The sequence below is a fragment of the Sarcophilus harrisii genome, chromosome 3 (genome assembly GCF_902635505.1).
Source record: "Sarcophilus harrisii chromosome 3, mSarHar1.11, whole genome shotgun sequence".
NCBI classification, from domain to species: domain Eukaryota; kingdom Metazoa; phylum Chordata; class Mammalia; order Dasyuromorphia; family Dasyuridae; genus Sarcophilus; species Sarcophilus harrisii.
The window spans coordinates 231,649,788-231,677,012 of NC_045428.1; the positions used below are offsets into that span (position 1 = coordinate 231,649,788).

Sequence of the window (27,225 nt, forward strand, 5' to 3'; positions counted from 1 at the left end):
GAAAAGGCTTTGCCCGAGTAGTGACTTTGAAGAATTCTGTAAGGCAAAGATGCACAGTTCAGATGTGGAGGTTGAACATAGGGAATACTTGGCATGAAAATTTGATTGAGACAAAAAGTACACGGAGGGGAATAAAATGGAATTAAATTGCAAAAATAGATGGGACCCTACTAAAGGAAGGGTCTTAAATAGTAGACTGAAGAGTTTTTATTCTATCCTTGAGGTACCAAGGAATTATTAAATGTAGGGGGTAAAAAGATAGGCTAGAGAATAATTCTTGTTTCCAAAGAATTCACATTCTGAATGGAAAATCAGTAATAGGTAAATACCCGGTATATAAAGTGTAGATGGAAGGTAATTTAAGAGGGAAATTAATAAACAGCTGGCAGAAGCATTTTAGGAGACATTTTGAGCTGAGTCTCCTAGGAAGCTAGGGAATATTAGGGTTGTAGGGGATGGAATAGAACTTTTCTCCCATGGTATTCACTCAGTGCAAATGTCCCAAGATGAGATCTGTAATGTATTGTGGGAAGAACAGCAAATAGATATGTAGTCAGATCAGTGTGTGGGAGGGTGGGTGGGGAGGTGGGTAAAGTAAAAAGGAAGATGATTTTTTACCCATGGGAGATGGGGAAGAAGGAGGGAAGAGTAAAGTATAAGAATACTGGAAAAATTAAAAGGGGCCAGGTTGTGAAGGCCTTTATATGCCAAACAGAATTTTGTATTTTGATCATGAGGGTAATAGGGAGCCCCTAGATCTCCTTGATCAAAGAAGTTAACATAGTCACACCTATATTGTAGAAAAACAACTTAGCAGCTCAATAGAAGATATACTGAAGTGTTGAAAGATTTGAGACTAGGAGACCAGCTTGAAATCTGTTGCAGTAGTTCTGGAGAGAGATGATGAGGTCTTGTACCAAGGTAAGAGTTGTGTGAATAGGGTTCATGTACAAGAGATGTTGGTTCTAGGAACTTCTCTTTAAAAAGTTTCAGGGTTTCTAATCCTGCTTCCCCCATTATGCTCAAAACTAGCTTTCATAGTCTCGTTTAAGTGGAGCTATTATTTTATCAATCTGGGTATTTCTTTTAATGTTACAGATTATAATATATCTGTGCCATATTATCTTTTGAAATTTTCATTTATAGGCTTCCAAAAAATTCTTCTCCAGGATGATGGAGACCTTTTTTGTTGATGTTGTTTTTTATTCTTTTAATATCATGTGGTCATTTGGTGTCCTTAACTGTATATTTCTTAACTTTTGCCTTTATCACATGATTAATCTACCTCTCTGATAATACATTTTCTACATGTTATCTTTTATTCCAATTCTTGTGTATAATCATTATTGATAAAAATGTTTGCTACTTGTCTATGCCCAACATGCATCTCTTTTTTGCTTTTGGGTCTGAAAAAGATCTGAATGCAAACTTGTTATAAGTAAACACTTGATATGGTAGCCAAAATAGGTAATGGAACATCAGGCCAAATTAAGAAGGATAGAGTGGCCAGGACTAAGAAGGTGATGCTTTTGCTGTACCTTACTTTGGTCAGACTACATCTGCAGTATTGTGTTCTATTTGGGCTGCCACATTATAGGAAAAACATGAACTAGTGCAATTCAGAAGGAGGCAGTCAGAACAATGACAAAAGTGGGAATGTTCACCCCAGAGAAGACTGGGGAAACAAGATGTCTTTCATCAGATATGTAAAGACCTCATGTGGAAGAGGCATTAGATTAATTTGACCCCAGTGGAAGGAATTATATTCATTCATAGGTAAATAGTATAACGGCAGATATAAGCTAGATATGAAGAAAAGCTTCCTAACAATTAAAACTGTTCAAAATGGTTTACCATGGGAAGGAATAGACTCTGTTCCATACCATATTCCTATCTCCCCCATTCCATTCCATAAGACTAAATGATTATTTGTTGAGGACATTGTAGATATCATTCATTTTCATAATAATGGGTGTGGTGAAGTGACTTCTGGATTCTTTCTAATTTAGATAGTCTGATTCTGAGAGCATGGTGTGTCATGGTTTGTAGACATGATGTTAAAAAAGATGGATTTTTGGGTTAGGAAGCAATTTAAGATTACTTGAAAATGCTAAACATTTTCTCAGATTAATCTATCCCACTCTTTTCATCTTATTCAATTCTGCTCAACCCACTATATATAATTAATGCCATTCCATTTAAGATAGGTGTACTGTTAAATTCACTTAGTAAGCTACTATATGCCATATGTAATCTGAACATTTTTCTTATATTTGAGGTTTTCTGTGTTTATTGTTAGGTCAATTTCCTTTGAATGCTTATAAATTTTGTTAAGTATTAGAATGTGCTGAGCTAATTCAGCTTGGTCCCCTGGATGTTTAGGTTCATTACTAAAATAGATAAAGGCACAAGCCTATCATTGAGTAATCAGCACAATAGAATTTACCTAACCAGGAAGAATACAGCACTCAACCCTTGTAGACCCTGTAGATAGTCATCTTATCCCTGGCAAACATAAATATGTTTGGTCAACAGGTAAGGTAAAACTTGCTGGCTTTGGAAGAAGGCTCTGACTTTATGTAAGACAGCATTTTTATGCTCTTGGGTAAAGACAATCCATGACACTATAGCTTCAGGCTACTCAAAAACTACTGATAGCTAGAAACTGCTGGACTAGTCAAGTATTGGGAATATCTTTCTTAACTATTCAGTTAAGAAATAGCCTAACATCTTAGTATGTCCCACTTCTTGATGCAAGGTCCTGAAGGAAATTTTGAGAAATTTTCATCATTTAAATGGAGTAGGGCCCCCAACTGCATAGCCTTAATCTCAGGAATATCCATCAGTACTAAAGGAAAAAGAGGAAAAAATACTAAATTAGGAATATAGTGAAAACAAAACAAACAATAACCTTAATGACACATTCTAAATGAGTAACTAAATGTGGAAGAAAATTAAAACCAAAAGCTTTGCCTTCCTACTTTCAGACAACCATATCCTATAACTCAATGGTAAGTGCTATTAAATATTCACCAGTCACTCTGGATCTCTTGATAAAAAGTAGCAACAATGAAGAGGAATAATGATACGCATATCTGAGATATAGAATAGATAACTTTTTCATCATAGCTCAAGATCATTTGTAAAGAAATACCTAAGAGGTCATTATGCTTTTGCATATATATTGTCCTAGTGCCAATATTTATAATAAGACTAGTTATGTGACAGTCTCTCAGTATATCTTAGTCCAACAGCTAGAAATCATCCCTAGGAGTCCAATGGGGAAATACCAGATTTCTGCCACTTAAGATGGCACTCACTTAAGTGAGGGCTACTTTTTTCTCTCACAGAAGTTAGATAAGAACTCTCATTGTCTTTCATCCAAAATTCAGGATTATCAAATCAATTAGATAAGCTCCTTTATTCCAAGGAAATATACATGCACTATAATTATGATCCAATGATTTCACACATATCCCTGTGCTATTAGAAAGCAAGGCATCTTCCTGATTGTATCACTCATTTCCCCCAACCCCTTTCTGGGAAGTACTTGTCCAAACTATCCTAGAGAAAATTTTTGATACTAGGCTAGTAAGGGGAACCTGAACTGGGCATTTAGACCCTTCTGTGGGAAGAATATTGGGGCTTGCATGACTCTGCACTGGGGAAGGAGGAAGGAAGGACCAGAGAGGAGCTGTATTTAAAATCTTTATTTTTCTGGAGATTGAATCTAAGAAACTCCCAAACTAGAGAAACTTTCCCTTTCTTAAGGTAACATTGATTTATCATTGACATGACTTTTGAAAACTTGGACAATTGACCTTATTATCAGTCAGGGACACAATGTCATTCAGTCAGTAAACATTTATTAAGTGCCAGCCCAGGGCAACTTGATGCTATAGTGGATAGCGTATTGAGCCTAAAGACAGGAAGACTCATCTTCTTGAGTTCATATCTAATTTTAGGCACCTACTACCTGTGTGATCCCAGACAAGACACTTTTTCTGGTTTGCCTTACCGCGGTGGCTGGCACGAGATTTACCAACCCTTATTTATTATGATTTAGTCAAACTTTTGTTTATAGCTCAATGTTAGTCACTGCTGTAACCTGTGGGGGTGTGGTTGAACAAGGTGTCATGGGCTGCTTGTTTGGTTTTCTCATCTCTAAGATGAGCTGGAAAAGGAAATGGCAAATAGCTCCAATAACCTCAGCAAGAAAACCCCAAATGGGGTCACAAACAGTTGGACATGATTGAAAAAAAATGACTGAAAAACATGTGCCTGGTATTATGTTAAGTGTTAAGGATACAAATAAAAGGCAAAGATAATCCCGCCCTTGAGAAAGTAACAATTTAATGGGAAAGATGTCAAATAAATATGTACAAATATACAGAGTAGGAAATAATTAAGAGGACTTGGGCGAAGGCTTCCTGTAGGTGAGATTTTAGCTAGGCTTAAAGGAAACCAGTAAATAGGTATGGGAAAGGAGAGTATCCCAGGCATCAGGGGAGTCATAGAATACTTGGATCTGAGAGATAGAGTGTCTTGTTTATAGAATGGCAAGAAGACCAATAGCAGTGGATTAAAGACTATAAAAAGACTATTTTAAAAAAAAGGAAGAGTGGAGAGGACTAGGTTATGAAAGATTTTGAATGTCCAACAGAGCATTTTGTAGTTGATCCAGGTGTGGTAATAGGGAGCCAGTGGAATTTACTGAGGAGCCTTAAAAAAAACCTTGATGTGGTTTTGAGTGGAATATGAATTGAAGTGTTGCAAGGTAGGCAAACCCACTGGCAAGCTACTACAATAGTACTGGTGTGAAGTGATGGAAACCTGCACTTGGTAATGTCAGAGAAGAAAATTTAGCATATTTGAGAGATGTTGCAAAAGTAAAACTGAGAATCCTTGGCAACAGATTGAATATTGATTGTAATTGATGGTGAGGAAGTGGGGAGGATACCTCTATTATAAGCCCGAGGAACTGAAGGATATATTGTCTTCTACAGTAATGGAGGAAGGAGGGAAATAATAAGGGGAAATATAATGAGTTCTGTTTTAAACATATTAAGTTTAACTGGATATCTATTTCAAGTTGTCTGAAAGACAATTGGAGATGGGAGATTGGAAGTCAGAAGAGAGATTAGGGCAGCTAGGTGGCTCAGTGGATAGAGTGCTGGGTCTGGAGTCAGGAAGACTCCTTTTCCTAAATTCAAATCTGACTCAGACACTCACTAGCAGTGGGACCCTGGTCAAGTCATTTAATCCTGTTTGCCTCAAGTTTCCTCATTTGTAAAATCAGTTAGAGAAGGAAATGGTCAACCATTCCAATACTTTTGCCAAGAAAACACCAAAAGGGGTTGTAAAGAGTTGAACACAAATGAAAAATGCCTAAAGTATAGATTGGGACAGGAAAGGTAAGTTTAAGCATCACTAGCATAGTGACAGTAATTAAATCCATGTTGAATAAAGTCAACAAAAAAAATAGTATAGAGGGAGAGAAAAGATGACCTATGACAGAATCCAGAGAGACAGTAATGATTAGACGATTTGTAAGAAAATCTAGCAGAGGAAAGAGTAGAGTAGCTGGATAAGTTAGAGGAGAACCAGAGAGAGTGATGTCTCAAAAGCCTAGAGAACAAAGCGAATTAAAGGAAAAGAGTGATTAACTATCAAATACTGCAGAAGGGTCAAGGAGAAAGAGGACTGAGAAAAGGTCATTGGAATTGGCAACTAAGAGATCTTTGAGAGAGGGTTACAACAGAATAAGGTCAACAAATTTTAAGGGGTTAAGAGAGTAGGAGGAAAGAAGTTACAGGCACCTATTATAGATGGTATTAATTAGTAGGGCTAAGGAGATATCATAAAAGTGTCACTTCCCCAGTTGAGGACCAGTAGAGGGTGTTAAATGAAGGCCACCTAACTCAGAAGCAGTCAGGTTAGGACAGGAATAGCAGTTTTGTCTTTATTTACATGGATTCTATGGCCTTATACACAGCCCAACATGATTTCATGGTCCTCATGTCTAGTTTGGCAGAGGACCCACTGACCAAACTCTGCTGTTTTCATAATGGCTTTAACCTAGTTGAAAAATGTGGGTAATTTAGCTACTTTCTTAGCATAATTCCACAGTGGTTGGACTAAGTAAATTAATGTATCTGTACACTCCTGCAGCATTGACTATGATCAACTTTCATCATATTTGCTGATTTTTTGTGTGTGGAGAAATTTCAGGCTTGTTTTAATTTGCGTTTCTTTTATTATTAGAGATTTAGAGCAGTATATTTTGTTATTAAAAGTTTACATTTTTTTTGACACTCGATTCTTCTTTTGATCATATATGCATAGAATAATGATTGTTGGGGACTTTACTTCCAATTACTGGTAGAGTGTCTGGGTAAAAGAATATCAACAATTTAGTAACTTTTTTTCCCATAGTTCCAAATTGTTTTCCAGAATGGTTGTACCAGTTCATAATGCCTCAATCAGCGAGCCAGCGTACCTGTCTTACCACTCTTCTCTTCAATGAGTTTCTAATGAATTTCTTCTAGTTTGAGGTAATTCCTCAAGGTTGTTTGAGTTTGCATTCCTTTGATTAATAGTGATTTTAGGAGGCTATTGTTAGCTTATATTCCTTTTGAAAAAAAAATGCATGTTCATATTCTTTGACCTCTTTTCAAAAAATTATATTTTGAAGAGGTCAAGTTAGAATAATTATAATCTCTTTTTAATTACATTATATTCTTTATTTTTTCTGCAGCTAGGTGGCACAGTTGGGCCTGGAGTCAGGAAGACCTGTGTTCAAATATGGCCTCAAATTTAGTAGTTGTGTGACTTTGGGCAAGTCACTTAATCTCTTTTTCCTGAACTGAAAAGGGAATAATAATAATTATAATAATAATAGCTCCTACTTCATTGGGTTGTTATAAGGATCAAATGAGATAATACTTGTAGTGCTTGGCACAGTGTCTGGCACGTAATAGGCATTTAGCAAATGCTTGTTTCTTTCTCTCATAAAGTTTGGTATTAGTTTTGTATTTTGTTTTTAACTAGTCAATGTTCTAATTGCACACAACATATTCTGAAATGACATCCACCCAGTTAGCCAGAACCAACTAGTTTTTGTTATATTAAGGTATAGTCAATTTAATTTTTTGTGTAATTTTTGGTACTTTCCATCTCAGACATCTTCCTATTCTTTTGGAATAAAGTATGTAACACCTTATAAGAGTAAAAAAAAACCTTTCATTTCATTTCATTTGAAAATATTCTGAAGCATGTTTTCATCTTCCTTTGTTACAATAAAGTTACCAACTATCAAATTATACATTGATTTGGTTTGGAGTTAAGTTGATCATAGAATTGACCTATCTCTACATCATCAGCTACAGGAATCCATGCACAGTGGGCAATTTATATAGTCTTTTTGCTTGTGCTTTTGGTGAACACCTCAAGATAAAATGATCAAAAAGCCAATGAGACTGTCTCTTTTTGGTTGATTTTATATTGATAAATGAACTTGTTTATTTATTCACAGTTTCTGCTTGGAGGAACAGTCCTTTCATTTACCTATGACTTCTTTACATTTTCTGGCTACATTTATTGTGAAAGTATTAATATTGATATTATTTATTTTCCTCTAAAATATGGCAACAATGATCAATTAGACAAGACATTTCAAAGTACCAATGTCAGAGTTTATGGATGACCTAAAAGCCATAAGATTTTTGATTGTTTCTGCCCCTGAGACTGAGATTTACTTTGTATTTTTCCTTATTCTGTGGTTTTCTGTGGTGAAAGAATGCATCACTTAGTACTAATAATGAAACTTTGCCTTAGGTTATTTCTCAAACAGCATTTAGTGTATTCCCTAGAACGAGAGCCCCCTTTGTGGCATCCTAACTTTTGGGTCTAGTCTAAGCTATGCAAAGCCATCCTTGTATTGCATGAACCTTTGGAAGAACACGTGTGGTCTTAGGTATTTCACTTTTGATTTTTGTGCCAAGGCTTCTGTAGTGTTTTTCCTATTTATCTTAGTAGATGATCATACCATTGTCTTTCCACTTGTTAGGTTTTCCAGAAGGATGGACACTCAATTTGTTTTGATACATCTAATGAGGATGACTGCAACTGGATGATGATGGTGAGACCAGCAGTAGAATATGAACATCAGAACTTGACTGCCTTTCAGCATGACAATGACATTTACTTCACTACCTCCCGGGACATTCCTCCAGGCACCGAGTTGCGAGTGTGGTATGCAGCTTTTTATGCCAAAAAAATGGAGAAGCCAGTGCTGAAGCAGGTCTCCAATATTGTGCATGGTATGTGGGGGAGTGACAGATGTTTATCCCCCTTTTTGAATAAATGGCCAGCCAATATTCCATTGTGCGGTTAGCTGACATGGTAATACGCACCTAGTAAAGAATTCTGAATTGACAAAATAAGCTCCTTTCATTTATACTGAGTTAGTATTTTTTTTTTTAAAGAAGGGTAGGCTTTTGTCTTTGAGGGAGCTTCATTTGGTTGTGATTTTTAAAAAAAATCATAGACTTTATTTTCCTATAATTTTAAAAATAAATTTTCTATGGAAAACTTCCATTTTTTTTCCTCCTCAATCATTTGCTCTGCAAATGTTTACAATTAATTTAAAAAGGGCACAGACCAGAAAATATTAAAGAATTAATTAAAACTAGTAATGGAAAAATAACTTAAAGTTCTAATCTTGTTAACCAAGCAGCAATAACATTATTTTTTATTTATTAAGGATAGTATGTTGCTTTTAAATTTTTTACCTTTATCTAAGAATGCATCTTTCATTTTTTAGTTGGAAAAATTCTATTTTTTATTTGCTTTGTCTTGGACTTTTTCTCATTTATTTTTTCACGCTTTATAAAATATTCTTAGGTAGTTGTAATGTGGGAAGAGTTCTAGATATGCAGTCAGAGGACTATAACTCACATCTTATCTCTGCTCTTTACTAGGTGTATGACTTATTCTCTTTGATTTCTAGTTTGCTGTTTGAAATGAGGCCAAGAATAGAATACAAGCATCAAATATTTTGGACAATCTCTTGTCAGCCCCTTTCAGCTCTGTTTCCGGGGTTCTATCCTATTTCAATGACCCTTAAGTTAGGGGTACTTCTCCAGTGCTTAAGTGTGGAGCTTTTTTTTTCCCCCTCTGTGAATAAAGTATTGGCCATGGTCAAGGAAAAGTAGCAATTCCTCTCTCTTTAATTAAGAAAATTCAGAAATATTTTTTAATCTCCCTGGAAGGGAGGAAGGGAGGAACCTGTTTTTTTTTTAGTGATGAAATATATCTAAGAGAATACCTAGTTGGCTACTTTGGGTGGAAACAGTATGAAAAAAGTCTGGAAAGGTGAAATAGAGTCTTAAGTATGAAGGGCTTTAAATGACAAACTGATTAGTTTGTATTTTATTAAGATAATAGGTTGTTGCCAAGAATTTTTGATGATGATGATGATGATAACCATTTATATAGTGCTTGTTATGTGCCATGTATTGTGTTAAGGATTTCATATTATCTCCTTTGTTCCTCAAAATAACGTTGAATGAGTTTTATTAACAATTTTACAAATGAGGAAATGAGATAGAGGTTAAATGATTTGCCTAGGGTTGTAAAGCTAAGTAAGAATTATAGACCAAATTTGAATTTGGGTGTTCTTGACTCCAGGCCCGATGCTCTATCCATTGAACTACCTAATTGTCTTTGATATATTTAGACCTGTGCTTTAGAAAGATAATTTTTGAAACCTTTTGCTGTAGGCCACAGTAGATGAAGCCTGGAACTGTTTTGTGGCCAAGTGTTTAGAGTACATGGGAAGATTAGTCCCATGATTGTCTTGACTAAAGAATTTAGAGTGCTTTAGGGTGTTCTTAAACAGATTTATTGACTGATCATAAAAACGATCATAAAACAAGCTAATAATGTGAAACCACCAAAAAGTGAAAGTTAGTCTACATATAGTTATTAAATGCTTACTATGTGGCAGACCCTATATTAAATACAAAAAGAAAGGAAAAAACTATTTCTGCCCTTAAGAAGTTAACTCCCATTGTTTTGATATGCTATGAATCGGAACTGGAAAAAATCAAAACCAATGTGAATAGAATTCACTACAAATTTTTTAATCTCACCTGAGCCCTGATTATAGGATGATCTTTTAACCCTTTCTAATTTATTTCATCTACTTCTAAATACAATAATTATGCCAAAACTTTTCATACCTCTTCAAGCCTCCAAAAGAATTCTCTTCCTCCATTCTTTCCACTGAGGACTTCACTTTATTTTTCACCAAAAAGTGAGTTCATTTTCACTGTATCTCATATCACTTTGACAAGTATTCTCATTATCTTTTCATTCATCCTTATATAAGGAGGTGAACCTTCTCTTTGTCAAGGCAAACTCTTCTGTGTGTACCTTTGGTCCCATTCTTAGCCATTTTCCTGTAACAAATTGTACCCAGTGCTCTTTTCTCAATCCTCATTCTTCTTGACCTCTCTGCATCCTTTGATAATGATTATCCACTTCTCCTTGATATGCTCTCCTCTATTTAGTTTTCAAGTTCTCTTCCTATCTGTCAGATGATTCCTTCTTAGTTTCCTTTGCTGGATCTTCATCTATGTCACTCCCATTCACCATAGGTCTCAGGCCCTTTATGCTGTCTCATTTGGTGATTCCATTAGCCCTCAAGGATTCAAATATTAGCCCTATACAAATGATTTCTAGATTAACTATATCTTTCCTGAGCTCCTTTCCCATATCACATCTGCTTTTTAGATTATCCTAAATTAGTGACTAAACAGAACATTTTATATTTGTTGCTAAAAACAATATTGAGCAAGTAGAGTTTATAGGGGGAGGGAGATCGTTACCTAAATGTATGTCGTCTATCTATCTATCTGTCTGCTTATTTATTTTAATGATAGATTTTTATTTTCAAAATACATGCACAGATAGTTTTTTGACATTCACCCTTGTAAAATCTTGTGGTTTTAATTTTTCTCCCTTCCCCTCACACCCCTCCCCTAGACAGCAAGTAATCTAGTATAGGTTAAACTTGTGCAATTCTTCTAAACATATTTTCACCTCTATCCTGCTGCACAGTAAAAATCAGATCAAAAGGGAAAAAAATAAGAAAGAAAAAAAAGGAAGCAAACAACAACATTAAAGGTGAAAATGCTGTGTTGTGATCCACATTCAGTCTCCCTCCTTAGTCCTCTTTCTGGATGATGGCTTTCTCATTCATTGTTGAAATGACTGAATCATCTCATTGTTAAAAGAGCCAAGTTCATCACAGCTGATCTTCCCATAATCCTATTGCTGTTGTGTATAATGATCTGGTTCTGCTCATTTCACTTAGCATCAGTTCATGTAAGTCTCTTCAGGCCTCTAAAATCATCCTGATGATCGTTTCTTATAGAACAATAATATTTCATAACCATCATATACCATAACTTATTCAGCCATTCCCCAACCGATGGGCATCCACTCAGTTTAAGCTTTTTGCACTTCAGAAAGGGCTGCTACAAACATTTTTGCACATATGGGTCCTTTTCCCTTTTTCATGATCTCTTTGGGATGCAGACCCAGTAGAGGCACTACTGGATCAAAGAATATATGCAGTTTGAGAGCCCTTTGAGCATAGTTCCAAGTTGCTTTCCAGAATGGTTGGATCAGTTCACAACTCCACCAACATGAATTGTACTTTAGTAAAAACAACCTGATGGAGGTTTAATTGTATTAGGGAAAGATTTGAAGTAAGAATGCCTTCTAGAAATTATTGCTATGGTTCAGGAACCAAGATAATAAATGTAAGGTGAGAAGAGGATATAAGATAGGGGAAGGAAAAAAAAAACCTTTACAAGAGTTTTGAATATTTGGGGTCAGTGAGAATGAAGAGTTGAGGATGACTCCAAAGTTGTAAGCCTGGTGACTATGATTGTGGTGCTGCTCTCAGTAATAATAATATTGTGAGGGTTTGTTTAAAAAGATAACAGATTCAGTTTTGGATAATCTTAATTTTTCCAAGCCCATACTGAAAAGTGAATTGTTCAGTGACAAGAGAAAAGTAAAACAAATCAATTATTCAACAAAAACAAGTGTGTTTTAATAATGTGTTGTTCAGTTATGTCTGATTCTTCATGAGCCCTTTGAGGGTTTCTTGGCAAAGTTTTGTTCAGAACATTTTACAAGATGAGGAAATTGAGTAAAAAATAATTTAGTGACTTGCCCAGGATCACACAGGTAGTAAGTGCTTAAGGCCAGATTTGAATTTCGGTCTTTCTGACTCCTGGCCCAGCAGTTTAGTTACCACACCATCTAGCTGCCCATTATAAGTAGATTTATTTATTCTGGCTTCTGAATTTAAATTTTAATAATCTGAGGCTAAAATTTGTTTTTAATTGTATTTTTAGTTTTTTTCATCTTTTTTCATTGCAGTGTTTACATATCTAGAAATGCTGATTTATACAGACACATTTTGCTTTTTAAAATGTCTGTTTTTAGCAGTCCCAAATTCCTATGACTTTTGTCTTTTTGTTCTTCAGCTATAGCACATTCTCCTAAGGGCAGAAATGAAGTAGCATTATTGAAGGATCAAAGGTGTGTTTCAGGAGAATTTTTCTATTTAATTAATGCATTGGAGAAGAAATCTTTAAAGGCAAGAAGATCAAAGGCAACACAGTATTATGTTTAAAGTACTGAACATGGTGAAGAAGATCTTGTTCGAATCTCTCCTCAGACACTAGCTATGGATCTCAGTGTCCTCATCTTTAAAATAAAAATAGTGAATTCAGTGATCTTTTAAGATCCCTTATAATTCAAAATCTATGATAAGTTAAAAGATTGAGAAAAAAAAATACTCAGGCAAGAGAGTCTTACAATACTAGTACTAGTAGTAGTAGTAGTAGTAGTAGTAGTAGTAGTAGTAGTAGTAGTAGTAGTAGTAGAAGAAATGAGAAGGAGAATAGTATCTGGCAGCTGATTCCATATGGGAGGTAAAGATCAGAGGGGAATAAAAGATGTCTTCAGAATTTCAGCTTGGGTACTTGGGAGAATAAGGATGTCATTTAGTGAGATGGAAGAACAGATTTAGGGTAAAAATTTGATTCACTTAAATTATTAGCCAAGCCCCTATAACATATAAGGCACTGTTTTAAATTTGTTGAATTTGGGATAAGTAATATGCAGATGGAGATGTACATCGCCTGGCTTAGTACATGTAAATTAAAATAACTACTACTAATCCACTTATCCATTTAGTTTACAAATTCTATGAAAATGATGTGTATTCTCCTCAGATCAGGAGGGAATGCAAATATGAAAAATTTCATCTTGTATGAATATGAGTATTTAGAAGGACTAAAATCTCAGGGAAGAGGCGACAACTGAGCTGAATCTTAAAGGAAAGGAAGGCTTTAAAAGACAGAGATTAAATGCATAGATGAAGGAGAGACAAAATAAAGCAAGCTCTTTAAAAGAAATCCAACATATTCAGCTAAATGCAAGAAAAATAATTGCTGCAACATTCTAATTGGTACCTTTCTTTTTCTTACATGTTTTAAGAAGAGTGAAGGAAATGAAAGGTCACAGTTTTTTAGATATAAAAAATACATAATTCTGAACAACTTTTATTTACACCCAAGTGATTTTATTTGTAAATGTGAATTCTATAGATTTACATCTGGAATCTTGGAATGGAAAAGTTCTCACAGGACTATAGATTTAGAATTGGAAGTATTCAGAGTCATCTAGTCTAACTTCTCATTTTATAAATAACAAATATGAGGCCCAAATAGAGTAAGAGGCCAGATGAATAATAAGTAGCAGATTTAGGATTAGAACCTGAGTTCTTTAATTCCAAATTTATTATTATTTCCACCATATCATACTGCCCCCTAAGTTATTGCTTAAATGTATCTGCTGTAGAGAACTGGAACAGTACAAAGATGAGGTTAGAACCTTGATTCCTAGTCTCTTTTGGTCATAAAGCTCTAGGTTTTTAGCTATCAAATTTTAGAATCATTGGTTAGAAGATTTTTTACAGTGCCAGGGTTTTGTTCTGTCATAATTACAAAAATATCAAAAAGTTGTGATGAGGAATATATGCGTATATAAAGAGTAACATATAGGCATCTACATGCACGCGCGCGCACACACATACACACACATACACACACACACACGCTATTTTACCATTTCTGTGATTCCTTTATGTTTGGAATGGAATATGACAAAGAAATAGAATCTCACCATAATCTCCAAATATAGATTTCTTTCATAAGAAGACTTAAATGAAATGTACTATTGGCTGACTCTGAAGGTTAATAAATTGTCACAGTTTGACTGTCATCATCTAGATAGAACCCCTTCTCCCCAGAACAAGATGCACAGAGCTCTTATATCACTCTTAGTAGCTCAGAGGTCACAAATGTCACAAACTGATTCTCAGAGGGCACTTATTTCATTTTAATAAACCATTGACATACTGCAAAATTAAAATGGATGATTGTTGATGAATTTAATCTATCCAGATTTAATTTATCTAATCCCAGACTATCACTAGCAAATTGATACATGTCATTAGTTTATATTAAATTATCTGCATTTTGAATGGCTTCATTGTAGGATTAACTAATTGCTGTTCATGTTTTTTGGTGGGGAGGAGAAGGGGATTTTTAGCCAGCATTGCAGAAAGCAGTGTTCCTATTGAATGTCCAGTCAGTAGACATGTAAAAGTAGTTTCTGCTTCCTTCCAAGAACCACAGCTACTGACTGGTAAGGCCAATAGTTACCAACAAAAATACTCCACAACCTACTATAAAGAATTTCCTTAATAATAAGACTAATAATTGTTGGCATTATTATGTTTAGTTTCAGAAAAACAGTATGATATATTTCTTTTTGATTCAGCTCATCACTTTCTTAATGCTACTTCTTTCCCTCTGTTGACTCTCTTTAATTTAGCATGTCTGTAACATATTTTGCCTAGTTGTTATTATAGGAACTCCTTGTGAGCACAGAGTGGCTTTTGCATTCCTTTATATTTCTGTGCTTAATACAGAGCACTTAACACTTAAGCATGGTAAGCACTTTAAACTGGTACTTCCTGTCTATGCCTGCAAAGGACAGTGGGCAATGTTCTCTTCCTTAGCTACTTTACTACCTGTCATTTGCTTTTCTATTTTGATGGACCTAGATTTTAATGATATCATTACTTCGTTCTGTACAGATTTATACCTTTTCATGTCTTATCTTATCGTTCTATTTGCTTTTTATCTTTCTCTTTCCATAGATCTTTCTTAGAAGACATATTTAACATACTGGAGAGCTTCCTCACTCTTTCTATATTTATCAGTGCAGCACAACAATAGAAGTGTTCATTGTTTTGTTGTTATTTTAATGTAATATATATAATCTCCTTTTGAGGTTATACAGAACCTTATTGATATCTTTTTTGCCATTTATGTGCAAGTTGTCATAGGTAATATACTGTAGCCTACCCATGTCTACTGTGTTTCTTTCCATTCCCCTTTAAGCTAATTTTATTCCTACACATTGCATTAACAGGAGAATGTTGGTATTAAAGAGAGAGGATTTTGCTGCAATTTGCTACTAGCACTGTGACTTGTTACAATACCCAAAAATTCTGTCATTAAAGATTTAAAGATTTTTAAATTAAATATTTTTCATTTGATTCATAAAGGGAAAAGGTTTTTAGGATTACTTAAATGCAGGTATCATCTACTGGGATAAAATGTAACTCACAATAATGTAAGAACCAGGAAGATCTGACCTATATGATTTGAGAAATGCAGCAAAAGAGATTGGGGAAGGTGCAGAACATAGAGGTCAGTCACTTTACTACACATTTTCTGCATTTTAAGAAAGATAACCTCTTTTTGATTATATATTACCTTACAGTGATTTTCCCAAATACATGAAAAGATAGTTTTCAACATTTACCTTTGCAAAACTTTGTGTTCCAAAGAACTCATTATTTTCTTCAATTTAATCTATTTCTCTCCGATGTTTACCCATATTCATATATATATATAAAATTTAAAAATGTTTTTTAAAAAGTGAATTGCCTCCCTTATGATATACTGAGTTCCTCAATCACAGTATATATACTAAGCAAAAGCAGTCTAATGTCAGTTGTATTGTAGATGATATTCTCTGTTACATATGATTTGGACTTAATAAGCCTTCCAGCTCTGAGATTCTGTAATGGTAAGCACATTTAATATATTCAAAATTTTAAAGTTTATCCTTTCTTTGAACTCTTATACTATGGCCTTGTATGATTTAGCCAAATATTTCCTAAAATATATCCATGAATGGGAGACATGACCAAATTCTGTGCAGTGCTAGGATATGACTGATCTGAAGAAAAACCAGAAAACCATAGCTTATTGTGTTGACTGATTAATTGTTCTAAATCTAATTACACCAATGGTAAAATTCCCTTGAATAGGTAGCATTTTGTAGTAGAAGGAGCCATGATCTGGAATTCAGTGCAATTTTTTAATTCATCCATAAAAGTTTCTTTAGAGTAAAAGCTTACTAAGCAACAGCAGGTTTTATTAGTCTTATCATTAGAATCATAGCATAGTGAATGCTATTAGTGAAAGAATTCTTGGAACATAGAATACTGGTGTTGGAGGAGTCCTTAGAACATTGTATTTTAGACTTAAAATGGAACCTACAACATAGATTTTCAGAACTGGAAGGATCTTTAGAACAGAAGTCAGAAGATTAGTCTTAGATTGAATTTTAAATTAGAGAAAATTAAATCAGAAAGGGACCTTTGAGTTCATTTAATCCTGCCCACTCATTTTTTTTTCATTTTCATTTTCATTTCATCCATCCATCCATCCATTTATTTGTTCATTTGTTTTTATTAAAGTTTTTTTATTTACAAAACATATGCATGGGTAGTTTGGAAAACTACCCTTTGACCCTTGCAAAACCATAGTTGCAAATTTTCCTCTCCTTTCCACCCTTTCCCCAGCTGGCAGGTAGTCCAATACATGATATAAAATATTTATATCCAAAATGTTGGATATAAATCCAATATATGTATACATATTTATACAGTTAGATTGTTGCACAAGAAAAATCAGATCAAGAAGGAAGAAAAAAACCAAGAAAGAAAGCAAAATGCAAATAAACAACAACAGAGAGAGTGAAAATGCTATATTGTGTTCCACTCTTTGTTCCCATGGTTCTCTCTCTGGTGTAGATAGCTCTCTTCATCACTGAACAAGTAGAACTGGTTTGAATCATCTCATTGTTGAAGAGAGCCATGTCCATCAGAATTGATCATCTTATAGTCTTCTTGTTGTCATGTATAATGACCTCCTGATTCTGCTCATTTCACTTAGCATCAGTTCATGTAAGTCTCGCCAATCCTCTCTGTATTCATCCCGCTGGTCATTTCTTACAGAACAATAATATTCCATAACATTCATGTATCACAATTTACTCAACTATTCTCCAATTGATGGGCATCCATTCATTTTCCAGCTTCTAGCCACTACAAACAGGGCTGCCACAAACATTTTGGCACATACAGGTCCCTTTCCCTTCTTTAAGATCTCTTTGGGGGATTAGCCCAGTAGTAGCACTGCTGGATCAAAGGGTATGTACAGTTTGATAACTTTTTGAGCATAGTTCCAAATTTTTCTTCAGAATGGCTGGATGTGTTCACAATTCCATCAACAATGTATCAGTGTCCCTGTTTTCCCACATTCCCTCCAGTATTCCACATTATCTTTGCCTGTCATTCTAGCCAATCAGAGAGGTGTTTAGTGGTATCTCAGAGTTGTCTTAATTTGCATTTCTCTGATTAATAATGATTTGGAGCATATTTTCATATGACTGGAAATAGTTTCAATTTCTTCATCTGAGAATTGTCTGTTCATATCCTTTGACCATTTATCAATTGGAGAATGGCTTGATTTCTTATAAATTAGAGTCAATTCTCTATATATTTTGGAAATGTTTCTCAGCAGTTTTTGTCAAATAGTGAGTTCTTATCCTAAAAGCTGTAGTCTTTAGATTTGTCAAACACTAGATTACTATAGTAATTAACTATTTTGTTCTTTGAACCTAACCTATTTCACTGATCAACTAAAGAGTGTTTATTGTTGAAATTGGGATATATAGTTGGATTAAAAGTCCTTATTTCATATGTATATGCATGTATATACATACATATATATATATATATAGACATGCACTGATTATTGCTGATGAGCTTAGCCATCAACTGAATAAGAAGAAGAGAATGTGTTACATTGCATATGGGAAACTCCATGGTGATTTCAATGATTCCAGGTTGTACTTTAACATACAACTCCATCTTTTAAATACTAGCCTTCTTCTTGTGATACTATTTGTCTGTGAATCATTAGAATGGCCTTCAAAGAATTAAAAGTTTGAGTGACATAAATAGTAATGGAAGGTTAAATAAGCTGCTACTTAGTAGTAATAATAACCAGCATTTAAAAAGGAATATGAGATATTATTACATAGAGGAACAATTTGAAAGGCATGTGGACTAGTATTATGAAAGTAAAGTATAATACAGTTAACAGAGCAGTAGATATAAATGTAAACTCTAAGTGTTATACTGTTACTCCTCAAATGTTAAGACCTAGAGTTGGCCTACTCTAGGTAGAACTTAAACAGTGTATTTTTGGGAGAACATGGACAAGTACTTGGGATAAGCTGATATAGATGAATTGAAGCCTGTACTGTGGGAGAAAATACTCATGTTGATGAAATCATGGATTCTTTCAAGTAGAGGCTATCCCAGTTTTAAGCTATTAATGTCCAAAAATGATCTGTGGCTTTTGGGTCACTATCTAATACCCTCCGACCTTGTTAGTAATAGTGCTAATTCAATAATGGCACAAGAAAGCAGAAAATATATAGACACGGGGCAGCTAGATGGAATAGATAGAACACTTGGCCTGGCGTCAAGGAAACCCAAGTTAAAATCCTGCTTCATAAACTTACTAGCTATGTGAACACTTAATCCTATTTGCCTCAGTTTTCTTATCTTTTCTTAATAAGCTGGAGAAGAAGATGGCCAGCCATTCCAGTTTCTTTGCCCAAAACAATACCCAATTGGGGTCAGAAAAAGTTGGATACAACTAAAGTGATTGAACAACACACATGTATGCGTGTAAATAAGTTATCTTTGGCTGGACAAAGATATGTACACTCATGTACACACATATATGGATCATTTTTCATAAAACTTTCAGGTGACTCAAAACCTTTTCTAGAATATCTTCAAAGATGCATGCCAGGCTCTACCAGAAGAAACATTTTTAAGTTCTGCAATCCTGGTGAAGATGATCTTTCACTTTTGCTTTTGTACCAAATACTACATCATATTAAATGTCATTTTGTATTGTTGGCATCTATGTCCTATTTGTACATCTTATAAAGTCTTCTGGTATATAAATAAATTTTATAATTGATTAAATGGTTGATTAAATTTGGTATTTTATGGCTTTCTCCTAGTTTTCATCTATTCTTTCTCTATCTCTCTTGCTAGCAATGGAGCCACAAAAGGATGGAGTAAAACAGTTGTCCAGCCAAAGATAACTTAGGTTAACATTAAAGGTCTGTTTCACTGCAGTAAGAATAGAACACAGTCCAGCACAGGTTGCACTCTAGTAAACCAGCACCAGACTTTGGGAGTAAGACCTCTGAACCCAAAGATGGTAAGGGAGTCAGACAACTGATCAGGAGTCCTTTTGTTTGAACAGGGGGGTAGAACTCTGTTGCATTGCTGTTATGTGGATCTGGGTCACAATCCAAGTCTTAGTCGTAGGGCAAGGAGGAACACTGGCACATCAAAGGTTGTGGCTGCAAGGGAGCTAGGATCCTAGTCATAGTTCCAGTTCCAAAACAGTGCTTGTAGTAGCACACGGACCAGAGCACAGGCCAAGTGATTACCAGTAAACACACTTCTTCCTAGATCATACCACCTTGGAAGAACTGAAAACTTAGAGGTGCCCAGAATTATCTCTGAAAACAGCCACATTTGGATAGTGCCTTTTTCACTCCAGAAGCAGATTCTTAATTAAGCTTAGACTTAAAAGTCAAGAAATAAGCTAGAAAAAAATTAGCAAACACCAGGAAAAGAACTTGGCTATAGAATGTTATTATGGTGACAGAGATGATCATAACACAAAACTAAAATGCTACATCCAAAGCTATTCAGAAAAATATGAATTGGTCTGAAGTGATGGAAAAGCTCAAAAAATATTTTTAAAATCAAGCAAAAGAGGTAGAAGAAAAATTGGAAAGAGAAATGAGAGGTAAGAAAATTATGAAAAAGGGTATACATTGGTAAAGAAGACAAAAAAAAAATACTAAAGAAAATAATACCTTAAAAAACAGAACAGACCACATAGTTTAAAAAAAAGGGAGGACAAAAATCCAGTGAATAGAAGATTGGCTTGAAAAGCAGAATTGGCTAAAGAGAAAAAGAGGCGCAAAAATCCACTGAAGAAAAGAACTCACCAAGGAGTAGAATTGGCCAGATGGAAAAGGAGGTACAAATGCTCTCTGAGGAAAATAATTCTTTAAAAACTAGCGTTGGATAAGTGGAAGCTAATGAATCCATGAGATATCAAAGAATAGGAAAAAAAATTGAAGAAAATGTGAAATTATCTCATTGGATAAAAAACTGATCTGGAAAATAGATCCAAGTGAGATAATTTAAGAATTATTGTACTGCCTGAAAGCCATGCTTAAAAAAAAAAAAAAAAACTTAGATATCATATTTCAAGAAATTATCAAGAAAGACTGTCCTGATATTCTAGAACTAGAGGACAAAATATAAATTTAAAGAATGCACTGCTTAATTCTTGAAAATCCCAAGAGTATTAGCCAAATTCCAGAGTTCCCAAGTCCCAAATAACCAAAAAAATAATTCAAATACCATGGAATCACAGTCAGGATATCATAAGATTTAGCAGTTTCTTGATTAAAGGATTAAAGGTCTTCAAATATGATATTCTGGAGAACAGTGGAGCTAGGATTACAACTAAGAATCATTTAACTAACAAAATTGAACATAATCTTTTTTTAGAAGGGGAGGGAAATAGATACTTGATATAGCACTTCCAAGCATTCCTCATAAAAAAGACCAGAGCTGAACAGAAAATTTGACACAAGATTGTAGAGGAAAAAATAAGGGATTCCTTAAGGTTGAACTACTTTACATTCTTACATGAGAAAATGGTACTTGGATCTCCTAAAATCTTTTTCTTATTAGGGCAATTAGAAGGAGCATCCATAGACATGGTTGTAAATTGAATATGATGGGATGATAATCTAAAAAATAAAATTAAGAGGGGAGAGAGGAATGCGCCAAGAGAAGGGAAAAACGAAAATTAGAATGAGGCAAATTATCTGACAGAAAAGAAGTGTGAAAGAGATTCTTAGAGTGGAGGGTAAGATGGGAGAGACAGGGGAGGAAGAATATAGAAATCTTATCAGAATCTCATCAGAACTGGGTTAAAGAGGAAATAACATGTATACTCAGTTAAGTATAGAAATCTTTGTTACCATACAGGAAAGTAGGAGAGAAAGGGGATAAAGAAAGGATTAGGGGGTGGGAAGTGGCTAGTAGAAAGGAGGGTAGATTGGGGGAGGTAAAATCTATCCTGAAAAAAAAAATGCTCTAAATCACTCTTGATTAGAGAAAGGCAAATTAAAACAACTATGATCAGATTGGCTAATATGACAGAAAAGGAACATGACAAATGCTGGAGGGGATGTGGGAAAATCAAGACACTAATGCAAATTAAAATAACTGATCAGATTGGCTAATATAACAGAAAAGAAAAATGACAAATGCTGGAGGCGATAGAGAAAAATCTAGACAGTAATGCTTGATTCCATCAACGTAAAGTCTTTATTTATTTATTTTTACTGAGGTAATTTGGCTTAAGTGACCTGCCCAGAGTCACACATCTAGGAAGAATTAAGTGTCTTAGGTCACACTTGCACTTAGGTCCTCCTGACTTCTGGGTCAGTGCTTTCTTGCCCCCATGTTGGTTGGTGAAGTTGTATACTGATTTAGCTGTTCTAGCGTACAATTTGGACCTTTGTCCCAAGTGCTATAAAACCATGCATACTCTTTGATCAAGCAACAGCATTATTAGGTATGTATCCCAAAGAAATGAAAAACAAAAAGGAAAGTTACTTATTTGTACAAAAATATTTATAGTAGTTTTTTTTTAATGATGTCAGAATTGGAAACTAAGGGAATGTCCATCAACTGGTGAATGACTAAACAAGTTATTTATAATTGTGATGGAATACCATTGTGCTTCTATAAGAAATGTTGAATAGGATACTCTCAAAAAAACCTGGAAAGATTAGATAAACTAATACAAAACAAAATGAACGGAATCAGAACACTGTATATAGTAACAGCAATATTTTATGATGATCAATTGTATGTGACTTAGCTCTTCTCAGCAATACGATGATCTAAGACAGTTCTAAAAGACTTATGATTAAAAAAAACAACAACAAAAAAAAACAAAACTGCCTATCTCCAGAGAAAGAACCGATGGAGTTGACATCATATCTTTTCTTTATTTTTCTTGTTGATTTTTTTTTTCTTGTCTGTGTTTGTGGCTACGATAGAGATGGTTTTACATGACTGTGCATCTGTAAGCTATATCATGATGATTGCTTCCCTTAATGGGGGAGGCAGTGGAGGGAGATTAGGGAAGCAGAAAATTTGGAACTTAAAAATGTTTTTAAAAAAAAAGAATCTTAAAAATATTTTACATGTAATTGGAGAAAAAATAATTATTAATAATTATTTTAAAATATTTGAAAGATACTGTGATATGTGAAGATACTGATAGTGATAAAACAATATATCAAAATAAACAGCAAATGAATAAGGTGAAATTAGAAGAAAACCAGAGGAGATTTTTAAAAAATTATTAGTACCTGTGCACAAACAGAACACAAAAGAAATTAGACTACTTCAAAAATATTGAAATGAACAGAAGACCAAATGTGGTTCTTAAATAATTCAGTATTTGAAAAGGAAATAGAACTAGCTGTTGTAAAGCAACTATCAGAGAATAATTTCCAGTTCTTGATGGATTGATTTACAGGAAAATTCTGTCAAGTTAAAAAACAAAAAAATTAATACCATTAATATACAAATTATTCTTAACATGTTGATAAAGAAAGCGCTGTACCTAACTTTCCTTTTTAAAAGGCAAATATTTTTCTAATACCTAAGCTAAAGAAGGTTAAAGCAAAGGAGAACTGTAGATGGCCGTCATTAATGAATATTGAGTTTTTAAAAATTCTGTTGCACATATTTAACCTATATCAGATTGCTTGCTGTCTTAGGGAGGAAAGGGAGGGATGGAGAAAAATTTAGAGCACAAAGTTTTACAAAAATGGATGTTGAAAACTATCTTTACATGTATTTGGAAATGTGAAATGCTATTTAAAAAGGGGGAAAATAAAAAAAAAATTTAAAAATATCACTTGCTGTATATAATTTGAAAAAAATCCTGTTAAACTCACACAGCAATTTTTCTAAGAAATCATTCATTATGTATCGAGTTGAATTTCTATCAAGTATATAAGAATGGTTCAAAATCAGAAGACAATTGTTATAATTGATCATATTTAAAACAAGTTTTAAAAAATGTCATGAATAGAAAAAGCAATTATTAAGTTTTGGGGATACAAATAGAAAAGATTAGGCATGTCCTTCTCTGAAGTGTTCATCCTCTAATTAGGGAGACAACACGGTTCACTATGGGTAGTTAGAAAGTCCTTGAAATTCTATAAGATTTTAACAATAGAGTTATGTGTGCTTTTGGAAATAATTTCTTTCACATGAAGGTGAATCACCTTGATATCTGTGTGACTCTTTTAGAAGTAATTATAGTGTTTTGTGAAGAGCATATATTTTTCTATAACAACAGTATAATGGTAGTAAAATCACATTTATATACTTGGTTTAGGTTTATAAACCCTATCTCTACAATAACTCTGAGGAAAAAAAAACTATATCATTCTTATTTTTCACATAATGAAATTAAGCCTTTGAAATATTAAGCAATGTCATAGGATCAGATTTAGAGATGTTGGAAGTCATCTAGTCCAATAAGGATCCAATAAGGAGGATCACAAAATAGTATGCTGCCTCTCAGGAAAAAACCCAAACCAAACCAAAACCAAAACTAAGTATGATCTTCCCCATGAAAGGAATAATGGTAGATAATATTTATATGTCTGTACACTGAAAGAATTTTAACATTAGAAGAACACTTTAGAGATTTAGTCTAACTCCATTGAAATACACAGTATTTCCTAATTGTTTGTTTCTCTAGAGCATGTATTGAGTCATCTGGAACAAATCAAAGGCATACCTCCAACTAGCCATAATGAAATAACTCCAGATAAAGAAATAGAGGTACTTCCTAAAGACACACCTGTTGTTTTTGAAAGTGGCAGTGCCAACAGAGAACCAAAGAAAAAGCCCCGAAGAAGTAAAAAATCCAAAACTTCAAAAAGTGAACAACCTCTTGTTATCATTGAAGAGAAGGAACCAGCAGGTGAGTAGCACTGATTTCTGGAAAATGGTTGCCAATTTGTAATTGGTAGAGTTCCATTTCCTTGGATCAGAGACCTTAAAAATGAAAAGGACTTCAAAGAAATAATTTAATTCATGTTTTCATTTGAGAGATAAAAAACCTGAGGTACTTAGTCATATATGTAATGCGTTATTTTATATTTTTATTCTGGCATTGTTGTATAGGGTGATCAGAATGGATAGAAACTGGAGTCATGAAATAATTGTAAATGCACAGGTAATAATAACACATTTCTTCTATAAGTTAAGTTTTACAAAGTATTTCCTTTACAGCAATCCTATGTAGCAAGTAGTAAAAGTATGCTAACCATTTTATACAGAAACTGTATAAAACTGATGTTTGGAGAACTTTAAATGACTTATTATACTCTTACAGCTATCAGAACCAGGATGTGAACTGCAGCAATTTCTGCTGATATTCGCCCAAGGATCTTTCTACTGTGCATTTCAGTTTCCTATATATGATGTGATTAGAGCCAAAAATAAGTTTTTTAAATATGTTGATTAGATTTTATTATTGATCTTCTGGTTTTGAAATCTTTTAAAATGAGACCAGTGGCTTTATATTTATCAAATTAATAAGTTAATTAAATCATTGTGCTTTAAATGCATTCTAGTTTCTGAAATTTTCTACTTAAGATTTTTCTGCTGTGCTTAGTCAATATGCTTATTAGGAGTTGATTTTCCAACTTATGCATTACCTAGTCCTCTGGCTTCTGATGGTAGCCTGTTATGTGCATGGTACTCTTTCATGTACAGAAAATAAGTAGTATAAAAAAAGAAAAATACAATAAAATTTACTTTCCACCAAATCTCTGATACTATGATATGATTCTATAAAATTTAGTAATTTTCCTAATGTTAACAGGGAGAAGATCAAAACTAATGTCTAAAATAAGGTTTGAAGGTGATATTATTAATCAAGTTTCCAGTACCATAGATTTAAAAAATTTAAAAGCATTAAAATTACTTGGCTACAGATTTTCATTATATATTTAGATATATATTTATAAAAATACATTTGAAATTTTTTTGGTAGCTTTGAGAAGAAAAAATTGGAATATTTCAGCCTTTAAAAACCATAAAGATATTGTTATTTATATGACTAATGTAATAATAAATTATAGTAAATATAGAAAAAATTTTCTTTGCCTTTCAATTTTATTCATAAGAATTTATAGTGTATTTTATGGCATCATAGTATAGTGGGAAGAACACTGAATTTGAAGTTAGAAGGCCTAAATTAAGGACTTGACATGTTAGTATCATGATCATGGAAAAGTCATAGGACTCTCAGAATTTCAATTTCCTCATGTTTAAAAATGAATATAATAATAATTACAATAATAAAAATTGTTGTAAAAAAAGACTAATTTAAAGTACTAGATAAATATGAACTACTCTGACTCTTTATGATCATCATCATAAACACATAACCAATTTTGGGGAAAAACTTAGTTTTGCTTTCCTGTATATCATACTATCAGGATTTGCAAGATGTATGATTTGACTTTGTTTTTTGCTGTTGTTGTTGTTGTTGTTGTTGTTTTTTAGTCCAAATTTACTTTAATAATCACATGATTTAAATGTTTTTTCATAAACATTCTTTAGTTTGTTTCAGATATTTTGTTCACTAACGCAAGTATTATTTTTACAATAATTTGTTTTTTGGAGTTTTTAGGATTATTTACCTGTCATATGTGTACATATAATTTATATTTCCCCCCCTTCACCAGTGGATCAAGTGGCAGAAATTATTACAGAAATCCCACCTGATGAAGACCTTAACTCAACTACGGATGAGCGGATTATGGAGCTCGTTTTAGGAAAGCTGCCCAGTACTACAAAAGATGTCAGTTCAGTTCCAAAGTAAGTTATCAATTAAACCTTTTGTTCTATTAGTCCCACCAAATAAGATAATTTAATAAGCAGTATTGGAATTACTTTTGTAAAATAGGTAACACTCTTCAAAATAGTCTGATGAAGATTGGCCATTTCATATAATATTATGGAGGGTTAAACCATGTACTATTAAATGTTTCAAACGTACTTATATTTCCCTACACAACAAAATTCTTCTCTTGACTCTTTTATTACTTAGATTATAATTCTATCTCTTTTTCTTTCATTGTCTTGAAAAAGCAGTCTACATTACTTGCCTTTATTATCTCACCATTTATTTTTCAACCTATTACATTTTTTCTTTTGTCCCTATTCATGAGACTGTTCTTTTTTAAGTAACCGACTGACTTTCTCCTAGACATATTTAATGACTTTGTCACAGTTCACATTCTCTTTGATTTTCCAATACCATGTTTCACCATTGGCCACTTTATTCTTTATGTCTTTTATGAGGTTACATTCTTATGGTTTTCTTTCTTCCTCTTGAGTGTTTTTTCTTCATCCCCTCTGCCTTCTTCTTCTCCTCCTTTTTCTCTCTACATGCAAATATTTTCAAAAGTTTATTTCTTTTCCTTCAATGTACTTCCTTCTTTGATGATCTCATTATCTCAGAATCATAAAATTCAATCATT

At 33.7% G+C, this 27,225-nt stretch overlaps 1 protein-coding gene across 3 annotated transcripts in view; it reads left to right on the top strand.

The window, feature by feature from the left end:
- PRDM15 (PR/SET domain 15) overlaps positions 1-27,225 on the top strand; it is a 149,034-nt gene that overhangs the window by 38,263 nt on the left and 83,546 nt on the right. For 2 of the 3 annotated variants that reach the window (XM_031959186.1, XM_031959187.1), the window contains exons 5-7: positions 8,069-8,321; positions 24,429-24,653; positions 26,428-26,560. In XM_031959186.1, the coding sequence (XP_031815046.1) occupies positions 8,069-8,321; positions 24,429-24,653; positions 26,428-26,560 (611 nt within the window). Of the gene's footprint in view, positions 1-8,068; positions 8,322-14,700; positions 14,797-24,428; positions 24,654-26,427; positions 26,561-27,225 lie in introns of all 3 variants that reach the window. The other variant, XM_031959188.1, reaches the window with a different exon arrangement.